The sequence below is a fragment of the Notechis scutatus genome, chromosome 2 (genome assembly GCF_049901735.1).
Source record: "Notechis scutatus isolate UNSWTSFEM ecotype Mainland chromosome 2, rNotScu1.2, whole genome shotgun sequence".
NCBI lineage: Eukaryota > Metazoa > Chordata > Lepidosauria > Squamata > Elapidae > Notechis > Notechis scutatus.
In genome coordinates this window covers 18,333,312-18,348,651 of record NC_142010.1, presented here as the reverse complement: position 1 = coordinate 18,348,651, position 15,340 = coordinate 18,333,312, and the positions used below count along the sequence as shown (strand labels likewise).

The following is a 15,340-nucleotide window of genomic DNA, read 5'->3' as shown; positions in this document are numbered from 1 at the left end:
CTATTCTATTCTATTCTATTCTATTCTATTCTATTCTATTCTATTCTATTCTATTCTATTCTATTCTATTCTATTCTATTCTATTCTATTCTATTCCTATTTCTATTCTACTTCTATTCTATTTCTATTGTACTCTACTCTACTCTACTCTACTCCTATTCCTATTCCTATTCCTATTCCTATTCTATTCTATTCCTATTTCTATTCTATTTCTACTCTAATCTACTCTACTCTACTCTATTCTATTCCTATTTCTATTCTATTTCTATTCTATTCTATTCCTATTTCTATTCTACTCTAATCTATTCTATATACTATACTGTACTGTACTATACTATTACTATACTAATTATATTCTAATCTACACCACACCACACCACTCCACTCCACTCTACTCCACTCCACTCTACTCCATTCTATTCTCTTCTTTCCCATTTTTTCTCAACCATCAAAAATCCCCTCATTTTTGCCACCAAAACACTGTGGCAATTTGCAACGTACAATACAGGCTCCCTTATGAATATAAACATATTGATTATGTGCCATCAAATTGTTGTCAACTCTTAGCAACCACAAAAATAGATTTTCTCTCTGATGGTCTGCCCCTAAACTGGTTATCCAGATGTTGCTATGATGCCTCCAGTAGCACTGTAACTAAGTCTTTGCTGCCGATTGTCCTCATCTTCCCTTTCCTTCCATTTATAGTGACGTTATTAAGGCAGAATCTGTCTGAATGTTTTGAAATGCTTCCTCCCAATTTCTCCATATCTGGGCTAAGCTCCCTTTTGTGAAATAAGCTGTCACCAGGTTCCTCCTATGCTATCTCTTATTGTTTATGTCTGCATTTTCTTCCATTCATTTCCCTGCTTCCTGACAATCTCTAGCACTTCCTGATGTATAAGTATACAGGTAGTCCTCAACTTACGACCACAATTGGGAACTTCCATCCCTAAGTAATGTAGTTACTGAGTGGGATGCGTCCAATTGTACAACACTTTTGCTGTAATCATTAGCAAAACACAGAGTCGTTAAACAAATCCATCTTCTCCCATTTGCTTGTTAAGACTCTAGCTAGGAAGGTCACTAATGGTGATTGTATGACACTACAACACTGCAACTGTTGTAAATACATGCTGGTTGCCAAGCACCTGAATCACAATCATGTGACTGTCACGCTGACTGTGACACTGTGACAGTCAGAAATGGGAGCACCAGTCGTTAAGTCGCTTTTTCAGTGCAGTCATAACTTCAAACAGTCACTAAACAAATGGCCATAAGTCGAGGACTACCTGTATTGAAGTAGGCATACTCGTACAGTAATAAAAGCTGAATTTAGGATTTGTATACAAGTTAGTCCTAGGGAATTATCTGATAGAACTCTGCCTTTGAGAGTTCGTGGCAATATACTCCTCTCAGATTACCTCGCAGGTAAAGCCTAAATGAGAAATCTTGAGCAAATAAATAAATAGGGAGCTCCAATTAATGCAGAGAGGGGTTTTTGCTTCCTAAAAGTCAGCAGTCACAAACAAACCCCACTGAGACATATGGGAAAAACTGGGGCTAACACAACATTTAAAACAGGTAAATAAAATACGAAGCCCGTTAAGGCTGAGCATATTCTACTATGGACATTTATGTCAATGTTTATATGGAGTGAATTGGGTTAGGAACACATGGCATAACTTATCATTCCTGAACCTGAACATCTTTCTGATGTGTGGGTTTCAACCCCAGAAGTCCTAACAATGGTCAAACAAATTAAGAAGGTCTGGTTTTTAAAACAGCCCAGACTTAGACCATTGCTCCGATTTCTGGTGTTGAAAACCACACATCAGAAAGCTGTCCGGGATGCTGAAGAATAGCAGTAGCCCTTAGACTTATATACTGTTTCACAGTGCTTTTTACAGCCCTCTCTAAGCAGGAGGGCCCCCAACAATCTGGGTCCTCGTTTTACTGACCTCAGAAGGATGGAGTTCAACCTTCAGCCTGGTGAAATTCGAACTGCCAAATTGCAGGCAGCCGGCAGGCAGCAGAAGTAGCCTGCAGTACTGCATTTCTAACTATTGTGCCACCATGACTCTTGGTCAGGTTTGGAAAAACGGGTCCAATTGGGTTGAGCTTTAACGATGCCTGTTTTTATTTCCATCCTCAGGCACTCTCACCTGGCATTCTTGGTGGCATCCGAGCGTAGAATCTTCACAGCAACCAGCAGAGGGCGTCCCTTGCGCACGTTGAAAGGGAACTCCAAGCTTGGTAGATCTTGAGGGTTCTCCACCTCACACAGGTGGACCTTTCCAGGAGAGAGAGGAAATCAGGAATCATAAAGGACACAGTGAATGCAGTAAGGCAGGGGTCTCCAACCTTGGCCACTTTAAGACTTGTGGACTTCAACTCCCAGAATTCCTCAGCCAGCAAAGCTGGCTGAGGAATTCTGGGAGTTGAAGTCCACAAGTCTTAAAGTGGCCAAGGTTGGAGACCCCTGCAGTAAAGCATGACCTGGATGACTGAGAATCTCTACAAGACGTTTAGCTATACAATTTGGGATGAACACCCTTTGACTGGTGTGGGAGTAGGAATGGATTTCCAGAGGGGAAAAAATGCAGATTACAGGAACCAGGAACACCACTCAGGTGACCCTGAGGACACAGATAAGCCACCAAGTGGCCTCAAAGACCCTCTAGAACCGTGATGGCAAACCTATGGCACGCAGGCCACAGGTGGCACTCAGAGCTATTTGTGCCGACACACGAGCCTCAGTCAAAACCTACCTCACTGTGCATGCGTGCGCCTCCCAGCTGATTTTTCCACCTGTTTGAGGCCTTTTTCGGCCTCTCAGAGGCTTGAGGCTCATCACTTCCTGTATTGTCTCATCACTTCCTGTATTGTCCATTTTGTTCAGAAGTGACAAAATGGGCCTATTTTTCAGGCTGCAGAGGCTTTTCTCAAGTCTCTGGGAGGCAGCGCGCACACAATTTTTGGCACAAGAGCCCCAAAAGGTTAGCCACCATTGCTCTAGAAGGATGCAGATGACCAGCTGTCTGCAAGGAATATAAATCTTTCCATCCCCCACCATCCGGTTAGAACTGAAGAAGCTTCTTGGATGAGAAGCGAAGTGTCTTCAAAGAAAAAACAAGAAAGTCCAGTTGCCTCCTGAAAAAAAGTACCTTTGGGACAACCACGTCATGGACAACTGAGAATCTCTACAGACTTATTTCTCTCAACCTTGGCAACTGGAAGATGCCAAGTGACCCTAGGACACGGCAACCGTCATAAATATGAACCAGTTTTCAAGCATCCGAATGTAAATCATGTGACGTTAAGTGTGGTTGTAAGTGTGAAAAATGATCATAAGTCACTTTTTTCAGTGCCGCTGTAACTTCAAATGGTCACTAAATGAACTGTTGTATGTCGAGGACCACCTGTAAGGAGCAGATTCCCAGGAAGGAGGGAGTGCATTCCAGAGAAGTAAGAGGCCACTCATCCCAGATATTATGTGTGAGAGAAAGAGGGTGAAGACAGCCTCTCCTTAACAGCTCACAATAGAGTATAGATGCAGATAGCAAGAGTCTTTAGTTTGGCAAGATTTTGTCTATAGATATGAACAATAAAGAACTCCGCTCAGAAGAATCACCACATGTCATTCATGATTTTGGGCCTGACAGGCAACCAGGACAGAAGCAATATAATATGGCATAAACCATGTAAATCAAGTTTATCTATTGCTTCCTGTGATTTTAAACCAGAGGTCTCCAAACTTGGCAACTTTTAAGACTTCAACTCCCAAAATTCTGCAGGCAGCATAGCTGGCTGGAGAATTCTGGGAGTTGAAGTCCACAAGTCTTAAAGTTGTCAAGTTTAGGGACCCGTTTTAAACCATACCTCCATGGAGGCAGTCTAAAAGAGTTTTATTTTCCATCCTGGCCATTGCATTGACTCTTTATTTGTTCAGCTATAATTCCAAGATCCTTTTCACACACATCTAAACCACGTATCTCCCATCCTATACATTTGCACGGATACTTTCTTAAGTTTCTCTCCCGGGCTTTAAATTTTCCTCTCAGATATGTGATTGCCATTATGATTCTTCGAGTCAATCTTGGCTGCTTATGTCTACAACAGGGTTTCTCAAAATGGCCAGTACTGACCCCCTAAAGGTCCAGGGGGCTGTTCGAGAAGTTTCTAAATGTCTGGGGGGGGGGGTCAATATGGTCGATAAATGAAGGAAGGTTGATTAGGGTCAATTTCATCTTTTGGGGTCTTTGGAGTGGTGCAGTGGCCTAGAGGTGGAATTCTCGCCTCACAATCAGGAGGCTATGAATTCAATCCTAGACAGAGGCAGATATTTCTCTTTGTGGGCACACTGAGAATATATCTGCTGAACAAAACTCCACACTGGCAACAGGAAGGACATCCGGCCATTAAATACTCTGCTAGCTCCATTCAGTTGCCCAGACTCCACCCCGCAAGGGATTATGGGGTCATTAAAAGATGATGATATTTTGGGTCTCTGTAGTCTCTAGTCCTGAAGGTGAGGTGGTTAGCGGCAAGACAAGGCTGAGTGGTCAGCCACCAATGCAAGTGACCTTGATTGACTCTATTATTGCCATTATTATTATTATTTGTAGTACTTTTAAAGAAGCATTTATTATTTACGTATAACAAACATTTGGAAGTTGATGAACAATCTGAACTTCATGAAGTGGTCGATGAGTTAGGAGTTTGGAGATCCCTACTCTACGGGAACAAGTCCATGAAGTTTTCTTGATATTTTTGGAAATAGCTTTGCAATGTTTTCTTTCTAGGTTTGAAGAGATGACTGAATCAAAAGTCACCAAGCTTGGTTTTGTGCCTAAGGCATGATTAGAACTTGCCTAGTATCCTGGCTTCTAATCCAACACCTAAACCCTCTACATTAAACTGATTTGGAAAGTTTGATTGTCTGATTATGTGCCATGAAATCAGTGTTGACACTTCATGACCATAGAGTGGAGTGGAGTGGAGTGGAGTGGAGTGGAGAGGAGAGGAGAGGAGAGGAGAGGAGAGGAGAAGAGAAGAGAAGAGAAGAGAAGAGAAGAGAAGAGAAGAGAAGAGAAGAGAAGAGAACTATTTACTGGTCAAGTGTGATTGGACACACAAGGAATTTGTCTTGGTGCAAATGCTCTCAGTGTACATACAAGAAAAGATACATTCGTCAAGAGTCGAGAATCATAAGGTACAACACTTCATGATAGTCATAGGGTACAATAAGCAATCAAATCATACTAGGAAACATATAGATCCAGAAAGTTCTGGCTCCAGCCTGACCCTTCAAGTCTTCCAACAGGGCACCCATCGCCACTGGTTGTCCTCTTTTTCCTCTACCTTCCATCTTTCCCAACCTTTCAAACTTATACAGATGAGCTTTCTTCACGCAATGTGTCCAAAATTTAATAATTTGAGCCTGGCCATTTGTGCCTGGAATTAGAACTCCAAACTGAAGGTTAGGGGATGCCACAATTAAATCTGAAGCATTGGTGGCATCTGCCATCATGCCTCTTACTACTTTACGACTCACTGGAAATGTGGGTCTTACTTTCCCACTTGCATCGTCCAACCTCTACCGCACGCTGAACTGGACTGACCTCTCCAAACTGCCCTTCGCCCAGCTTCTCCTTGAAGATCAGCCGTTCCCGGGGAAATTCGCCTAGTGCCATGTCCTTGCCGGTGAGGGCATCCACCGCAACAGCAGGGACAGCATATGTGTTCCCGCCAGTCACTCCCTGCAGGTTGATGATGTCGGCTTCGGCGTAATGTGGCACGTTGTTCTGGAAACTTGGCTGGCTGGCGGCTAGTTCTGGTTGCATGTAGTCAATCCCACATGCTGCAGAAGTAGAAAGACAAAAGAAGAATCACCTTCAGAGGTGGGGAAAGGAACATGGAGGACTTGCCCAACCCCTTCAACTCGTAGGCACCCAGCAGCCATCAGAGCCAGCCGGAGCTCTGCTTTGGACACAACGAGTCCAGCTATAACATCCTGTTCCAACCCCATTCTCCCTCCCCTGCTCCAGAAGCTGCAGAACCTGCAAAGCAGAAGGTGATATTAGCCATGCACAGGGCCAACAAGAGGGAGATGAACAAGGGACAGACATGGCGAAGAGAGAGAGAGAGGGAGGGACAGACAGACAGACAGACAGCACCCCCTGGCAGGTGGGAGAGGAACTGCAGAAGGCAGGATGTTCTGAGCAGGGAGTCAGGTCACCCGGGGGTTCCCAGCCGCACCGCACAAGCTCAGCGCCCTCCTTACCATTGGTGTTGATTGGCTTAACCTGGCTGGGTGGCGGGAAAGCAGGCCTTCCCATTGGCTGGGCATAGGTGGCCAGGAGGAGATGGTAAGCCGGGTTGCTGAGCAGCAGAGCTGTCGGGAGAAGGGGGAGGGGGGGTAGGGAGAGGGGGGAGAGGACAAACGGACGGATGAGGAACGGATAGACGGATGGAGAGATGGATACGAAAGGTAAGGCGTGACACAGAGAACAGGCAGCACTTTAGGGATTCCTGCCCCTCTTTTAAGCTTCACATCCCAAACAGGGTAGCAAGAGACACAGACACCAAATGTCATGGGGTTTAATGATGGGAACCAGCCATCATTAGTATTGCTGGACAGAAGGAAGCGACCCAACATCCTGACATCTCCAGACGGCCTCACCTGACGGTAGGCCTAAGCCCAAAGACGACCAGTGGCGGCCAATCGAGTCCAGTTCTTTATCTGCTTATGCCCAACAGACAGAATCTTGCCGGACTAAAGCTCTACCGGGAGTCCTCGACTTAATAACCACTCACAGTTACAGCGGCACTGAAAAAAAAGTGACTTACAACTGGTCCTCACACTTATGACTGTTGCAGCATACCCATGGGCAGCCAGCATGTATTCATGACAGTTACAGTAATCATGTGATTGCTATTTGTGACTTCCCAAGCTGGCTTTGACAAGCAAACTCAATAGGGGTAGCCAGATTCACTTAAGAACTGCGTGATTGTATTTGCCAAAAACTGGAAAAATGAGAAAATACCATCACAGGAGGAAATCATTAAGAAAATATTGGAATGTGCTGAAATGAGTAGATTGACATTTGAAATCAGAGAACAAGATGATAAACAATTTTATAAAATTTGGGATCTATTCTATCAATGGTTAGACAATAAAACATGGTAATGAAATATGTAGATTCTTAGAAAATAATAAATATATAAAGATGTATTCTTTTCTTATTACATCTACAAAATGATTGTAGGATAGATTTGAGATGATACTATGAACTGTCATAAAACAAATTAAGTAAAATATGGATTACTTCGTAAAACATGAATGAATAAAAGTATAGTCCAATAATTGATTAACAATGATATTAATGTACTTAATATTTAATTGAAAATATGAGAATATATACAATGTAATTGTAATTGAAGACTACGAAATGGAAGCACAAAACAATTTGTAAACCAACCGACACACTGTATGTATATATATGGAAGATGGCTTGATGTTTTTATGTTTTGTTTGTCTATGTTTGTCTTAAAAACCAATAAAAAAAAAAAAAAAAGAACTGCGTGATTCATTTAACAAATGCATTTAGCAAGTGCCTAATTTCACGATCTTTTTTTGCCACTGTTGCTTAATAGCAGTGGCAAAAAAAGCTCGTAAAATTGGGCACAACTACCTTAACAACCTTCTTGCTTAGCAAAAGAAGTTCTGGCCCTAACTGTGGTCATAAGCCAAGGATTATATGTTACTTTCTAACCTAGATCTGGGAGATTATAGGGCAGAGGTGTCCAACCTTAGCGACTTTAAGACTTGTGGACTTCAACTCCCAGAATTCCTCAGCCAGTCCACAAGTTGCCAAAGTTGCCAAAGTTGAACACCCTGTTCTACGCGGTTTGGTAACCCTGAACTTTTTCCTCCTTCCCCTATCCCCGTAATGGCGAACCTACAGCATACATGATGGAAGTGGCACGCAGTGCCATCTCTCCGGGCATTGCCCGTTGCCCTTCTGGTATATAAGTCTAAATGCATGCTGGCCAAATGGTCTTTGCATGCGCATGAGTGCCAGAAACTGAAAAACCAGGTGGCCGGTAAGCATACTCATGCCAGAAATGAGAAGCTCAGCTTTCTGGTGCGCACATACACGCCGGGAGCTGCTTTTCCAGTTTCTGGTGCTGCTCCCGCGCATGCGCGCACTTCCATTTTGGCACTCAGTGCCGAAAAGGTTCAACAACACTGCCCTATCCAGTTCCAGGTTTGAGGAGTCTTTTATTTTAGGTCTCTTTCTGGAATGGGTCACCACCTCCATGGGAAACTATTGTGTGATTGCTGCGATTCCACCACTCCTTCTCTAGCTGCACACCCCATCACACTGCTTCTGTCTTCTTCAAAGGAATCAATCAAGGCTGGCCTTCCTCAATCTGACTCTGTCCTGATATATCAAGCTACCAATCCCCATTGCTCCACCTCAGGATAAAGGACATTCCGGTCAAAAACATCCCGAGGCCGCCAAGCTGAGGAAACCTATCCCAGAATTTACATTCCTGTTGCACTTCCTTCCCCACTCTTCCTCCATCTTCCAAACCATAAAATGACCCAAGGACTTCCAGGAGAACGAATTAACACCTTCTTCATATCATGTGAAATACTGCAACCGTTACTTGTCAGGCTCTAGATTCCAGAAAGAAATGACTGAAAGTTCCCTCACAAGAAATAGAATAACCTGCATGAGGCTAAGGAGAACTATTTTGGAGAAATTATCTGCTGGATTCATCCATGCTCTCTTCCTCATATAAAGCATCAAGTGAAATCTTCAGTAGCATGAAAGAGTAGGACCCACAAGCTTTAGGATCTACGAGGTGGATCATATCACCATCTACCTAAATCATGAGAATAACTACCAAATCGGAGAAGGGCGAACTGCTGGGGGTTCGCAGGGGTTCAGGAGAGCCCCTAGCAAAGATTCTGTGCAGTTTGGAGAACCCCCAAATTCCACTCCTGGCAGGCCCCACCGACTCCATCCCTCCCCCTCCCAGGAGTCCCCACATGACCCGTTTTGGATGCAAGTGTAAGGCGCGCACAGAGGCTCAGGGAGGGAGAAAAACAGGCCTCACGGAAGTTCGGGAAGGCCGGAAATGGGCCCATTTCCGGCTTCCAGAGAGCCTCCGGAGCCCGGGGAAACTGTTTCTGCCGTCGCGGAGCCTTGAGGAAAGCCTCTGGAGCCCAGGGAAGGCAAAAATGCCCCTCGCCGTGGTGCAGGAGGCCGACTAGGCCACACCCACCATGGACACGCCCACCATGGACACGCCCACCCAGCAACCTGTTGCTAAAATTTTTAAAGCCCATCCCTGTAGAAGGCCTCATGTTTTGGGCTGGGAAATACAATATGAAATGGAGCAAAAAAAACCAAACCAACAACTTTTTAATGAAATGTGTCAGGGTTTGATCTTCTACAGGTAGTCCTTGACCGCTATTGGGACTGGAATTTCCCTAAATTGCTGCAGTCATAAGTCAAGTAGGACCTGATTTTACAACCATTTTTACAACGGTCATTAAATAAATACATGTATTACATTGTGGGCCAATTAATCCAAGAATTGCAATCACATGATCACAGGACTCTGCAGTCCGTTGTAAAAGGGAGCCAGTTGCCAAGCACTTGTGTTACAATTGTGTCACCATGAGAGTAATGCGACGGTCATAAATGCTAAAACCAACCTTAAATGCAAGCACTTTTTCCAACATCGTCGTAATGAGGAGTTACTAAACGAATAGTTGTAAGTCGAAGATTACCTGTCATTCTTAATTTTCTCTTTTACTTTCCCTTACCTGCTTTCCCTATTCAAATTTAAGCAAACTTACTAGCTTCAAAGAATTTTTTTAAAAAAACTTTCCTGAGATATTTTTCCATTTCAGACAATAGGTGGCATTGTGTTACTGTTTTCTTTCAAGAAAAAAAGATACAAAAAGATACCTCCTTGCATTTAGAAACTAAGCACATCAGGAAGAAACCAAGCTTTCTGGAGTGCTAGTTCTCCATTTGCAGTTTCTTTTACATTAAAAACAAAAAGTATTGAAAAAAACAGGCCATAAATCAGCATAATTTAGGAGCAGGTTATAACTCGATTTTGCTAGAAATTTAAACCACCTTTTTAAATGAAACCAGCCACCAACAAAACATCCCAATTAACGGACTGCTTCCTTTTTTTTTTTCCTTTCGCAATTCACAGATTGCAGTTTATAGCAAAAGCCTACTTTTGATATTTTTGATACAAGCAAGGAAATACAAACACACAGAACACACACACTAAATGCACAACAATAGGGATTTTGAGGGAAGAAATGGTGAACTGAAGATGGCTCCATTAAAAGTGGAGCTGATCAGCTCTTTGTAATTTCTCTCCACACAAGGAGAGGACTTGAGATCACCCATAAGAACTCTTTGCAACTGCTCCTTGCATGGAGACCACAAGATGGCGGTTTCCATAGGTTTAGCACTCTGGGAAATGAGGAAATAGCCATCTTGTTTAAATCATCCTCAACACCATCAAAAGAACACTGGATTTGAATACTTCTTTTCTAATCAATTTTGGAAAACGTGAACTGCTTTTCACCTATTAAGTACAGTAACCTTTGAATCTACATGTTTTACAACACTGGGCAAGTGTCCTTCAATGCTTATTAACGAGAGAAGTTTATGTTTAATAGAAGTTTAAGATCTTTTTTTTAAAATTCTTTTGACATAAATACCAAAAAGGTGACGAGAACTTTGATTTTGGGAAATTACAAACCTATTAATGGTTTAGATGGATTTGAAATAAGATTTTGGAATTAATTATAAGAATTCTTGTCATGAGAAATGCGTTGATTGGTTGGTTGGTTGGGTTTGTTTTGAATTCTCTTTTTTTAAAAAAAAAAAACTTGATAAAATGAAACTTTGAAGTTGGAACACTAGAGGAAACCAAAAGGAATTAAATATTACAATTAAAGGAGAAACAACGTTTAGAATAGGCTGTGCTTAAAAAATGTCATGAAAGAAGAACACGTTTTACCTGACTAGATTGAGATTGATCTGAAAGTGGATTTAAAAAACGTCAGGCTACAAAAATGGTGTGAAAAAGCTGTTCTATTGGAGATACAAAAGAAACCAACTAAGTCTTAATTAAAAGGGATATATGGGTAGTCCTCCATTTACAATGATTTGTTTAGTGACTGCTCAAAGTTACAACAGCATCGGGGGGAAAAGCGTCTGATCAGCGTTTTTCACACTTATGACTGTTGCATCATCTCCACATACATTTTATTTGGTTCATACTGTTTACCATGGACATTTTATTGTTTTACAGTGTTATATTAGGGTAACATTACATTATGTTTTCATTGCTGGCTTTTTTCTCAAAAGCCACGATGGGTCAGAATGGATACAATATAATGCTAACTAAATTCACACCTATATAAATAATAAACCACGGCATTCCTAACAAATATTCAAAGGATTTCTCTTCTTCCTTCCTATCACCTTGGCTGCTTCACTTTCTGGTCCCTTTGTTTTCACTCACTTTTCCCAATAATTTAATAGGTAAGATGTTTTAATAAACAAAACAGCAATAGCATTTAGGCTTATACACCCCATTGCACAGTGCCTTACAACACTCTCTGGGCAATTTACAATGTAGAAGCATTATTTGGATCTTGCGCCCAACAACCTCATTTTACCAATCTTGCAAGGATGGAAAGCTGAGCCAACCCTTGAGCCCTGTCAGACTCAAACTCCAGGCTGTGGGCAGAATGTGCCTGCAATACTCCACTTTAAACAAAATAATCTCTCTCTATAAAAGCGAAATAACACTCATGCATCATCACAAAATCTCCAGAACCGTAAAATTTGGAATTTGGCACATATGTTCCTCTTGGCTTCTAGATGCTCACTAAGAAAGGATTTTTTGAAATGACCATCAGAGCATTAGTATTTCCTATATTATTATTAACATGCTCTGATGCTAAGGAGTTCTACTGCTCACTCCCACCTGGAAAGAAATCTCTTTCAAATGCAAAACACAAGCAGAGGAGTTTCAGTTTTAGTTTCACAGCAGCAATCAGCTTTAGTACAGAACAGTTGAGCTAAGCCACGCCCAGGCTCTTTGCTGTCTCCTTCTTGCTCACCCAGCAAATACTGTTTCAGTTTCCAGCCCTCAGCTCTTTCACACACTGATAGGACACTAGCCAGATGAATACTGATGGATGCTGGTAGGCAGAGGCAGAATTTTTCCCCTTATTTTCCTCCCCAAAATCTAAGCCCGACCACATAGCTTCATAGCAAAGCACGAGTATAGAGCTAGTTATAAATAAAACAATTTTACCAACAGCCTCTCACCAGAGTTCTCAGCACTGTGAGGAAGATCTGGGAGTTTCATGCGTGCCCTGTTGGGTTCCTGGTATTCCGTTTCACCCGAAAGGATGCGTTCGTATCGGTTGGAGTGCCTGTTGGAGCTCATTGTGTTGTTGATGACAATCGTGTCGTTCGGTGCAGAGAGGTGGACAGTGAGGTCATCATCAGAGATGCGGCGTTGAGCCTACATACAGCAAGGTTGTTGAGAAATAGTGAAGGTTGTTAAGGTAGAGATAGACTTTTTATTTCCAACCTCTGAAAAACATTTCTTCTACCAAATACCAAAGATGCTTCTCCAAAAAGCAAGAGAACTTTCTTGATTTTTTTTTTTTAACTTGAAAACGTTTTGCTTCTCATCCAAGAAGCTTTTCAGTTCTGAAGAAGAACTGAAGAAGCTTCTTGGACGAGAAGTAAAACATTTTCAAGGAAAAGAAAACCAGAAAGTCCACTTGCCTTTTGGGAAAATGTCTTTCACCATGACCTGGATGATTGAGAATCTCTTATAGACACTTATTCTACTGAAATTGTTCTCAGAAAGAAGGGAAGCCCCAGTGTATCTAGCATTTTCTTCATTCTCGTTGCACTTTAGATCAGGAGTCGCCAAACTTTTGGACCTCAGGGACCACCAAACTCATAATTTTAAATCCCGGGGACCACTAATATGAATTTTGACTGACGGTGGCTTGCTGATGTTGGTGAGGGGGGTGGGGAGAGAGAGAGAGAGAGAGAGAGAGGGAGAGAGAGAGAGAGATCTGATCTAACCTCTCTCTCTCCCTCCCCCGCCTTCTCTCTCTCTCTCTCTCTCTCTCTCACACACACACACACACACAGGCAGGGGAGGGATTCAAATTTCTTAACAACCGGTTCTGTGGGTGTGGCCTAATATGTGGGTGTGGCTTGGTGGTCATGTGACTGGCTGGGCATGGCTTGTATGTAAATATTATAAATGTTTATGTAAATATTGATTTTTTTTTATTAAAAAAAGAGCAACATTTACCCAAAATCAGGCCAAACAGGCAGGCAGATTGAGTTGCTCACAGAATCACAGATTCACTCAGAGATCTATCTTTCTGCCATCGGCTACCTGTACTGAATAATAGAAGCTTCAGTCCTAAGGAAGGTTCGGCTCTGCCGAAGATCTAAAGATTAGCTTGAAAGCAAGGAATCCAATGGTTTCCTGCTTTCTAGCTAATCTAAATCTCCCGGCACAGCAGAACAGCTGATGGTCAGGGGGAAAAAAAGGAAAAACAGCAACTTAGCAGGCAAGTTTGCCAGATAAGTAGTGAGTGGGCGGAGAGGGTTCCCGCGGGCCATGTGGGCAGCGCAGCCTTGTGTTGCCGTGCAGCCTGGATTAATTGCTTTGGGGGGTGCTCTGGGGTTGACATTTCTCTGCAGACCACCAATATTCTCTTGTGGACCACCAGTGGGCTGCGGCCCACCAGTTGGCGACCACTGCTTTAGATGGTTATTCCAGCTTCCTAGGACACCTCAGAAGCTTCTGCTGAGGGCTCTTGAGGTCGAGAGATGTCATTTTAATTAAATGTTACCAGATGTCATTTTAATTAAATGTTATTTTATCTTGGGTCCAGAATCTAAAAATGTTGCTCCACAGCATCCAGGATGTTGGATAGTAGTAGTAAACATGAGCATAGAGCAGGAGTCCCCAAACTTGGCAATTTTAAGACTTGTGGACTTCAACTCCCAGAATCCCACAAGTCTAAAAGTTGCCAAGTTTGGAGACCTCTGGCATAGAATATTTACAGCAGGGGTGTCCAACCTTGGCAACTTTAAGACTTGTGGACTTCAACTCCCAGAATTCCTCAGCCAGCAAAGCTGGCTGAGGAACTCTGGGAGTTGAAGTCCACAAGTCTTAAAGTTGCCAAGGTTGGACACCCCTGATTTACAGCATCACATCACAACACAAACTCCACCCCTTTTCTAGACTTCACAAAATTGTACACACAGGAGTGGAGCTTACAGCGTGATGGTGCGACTTTAATTTCATTATTCTGATGAAAGCTGCAAGACCTGAGGGTAGCACTGATGGAGCACAGGTGGTTTTTCAGGCGGCAACTGGACTTCCTTGTTTTTCTTTGAAGACGTTTCACTTCTCATCCAAGAAGCTTCTTCAGCTCTGACTGAATGGTGAGGAATGGAAGGATCCACCATCCAGTCAGAGCTGAAGAAGCTTCTTGGATGAGAAGTGAAATGTCTTCAAAGAAAAACCAGAAAGTCCAGTTGCCTCTTGAAAAAAACACATTTGGGACAACCCTGACCTGGATGAATGAGACACTGATGGAACAGAAGATAAGTTAGAAAGCTGGTTTGTGTAATTCTGACTCTTATCCTTGTAGCTCTGCAAGGTTTCTCTTGACTGACTATGGATATCTGTTGTTTGTTCCTGGATTTTTAGCAAGTGATGCCCAATCCTTCCCCTGAAGGAATCCTCAAACCGGAGAGATCAGAAGCTAACCTGATTTCTTTTAAATAAAAAGTTCTACTACAGAGTGACCATTTTTTCTTGATCCTTGTACCGTGGTAGAAGACCGGTGGATTTCTCTATAAATAAATTATCCCTCTCCTATTACGAAGTAACAGATGGGAACTCCACTTTAGCCAGCAGACCACGGCTAAGGGAGGAAGGCGGGACACTCTTAATTTCTTTCAAACAGATGCAAAATTTTCCTTGAGCCCACCTGTCTTACCTTTCCTAAAATCTTTTGCCAATACTGACGCCAGAGAATGAGAAATATGACAACCAGGAGGAGGAGGATGATGACCACCAAGCAGCCAATCAATATGGAGGTGTTGCTGTTATCGTCCTTTGCAATTGGCTGGCCAGATTTCACTTCGCCTTCAAGATCTTACGAGGAAAGAAGCATAGAAAAAGGAAGTTGAGAGGGGAATTGAGGAACATGTGACTTAAGTTTTTCTGG

At 42.7% G+C, this 15,340-nt stretch overlaps 1 protein-coding gene across 3 annotated transcripts in view; it reads right to left on the bottom strand.

Annotated features, from left to right (window-relative positions):
• DDR1 (discoidin domain receptor tyrosine kinase 1) overlaps window positions 1-15,340 on the bottom strand; it is a 75,709-nt gene that overhangs the window by 11,147 nt on the left and 49,222 nt on the right. For 2 of the 3 annotated variants that reach the window (XM_087954348.1, XM_087954350.1), the window contains 5 exons: window positions 15,110-15,267; window positions 12,390-12,588; window positions 6,284-6,394; window positions 5,622-5,860; window positions 2,163-2,290 (listed from right to left, as the gene is read on the bottom strand). In XM_087954348.1, the coding sequence (XP_087810474.1) occupies window positions 2,163-2,290; window positions 5,622-5,860; window positions 6,284-6,394; window positions 12,390-12,588; window positions 15,110-15,267 (835 nt within the window). The remainder of the gene's footprint in view (window positions 1-2,162; window positions 2,291-5,621; window positions 5,861-6,283; window positions 6,395-12,389; window positions 12,589-15,109; window positions 15,268-15,340) is intronic. The other variant, XM_087954349.1, reaches the window with a different exon arrangement.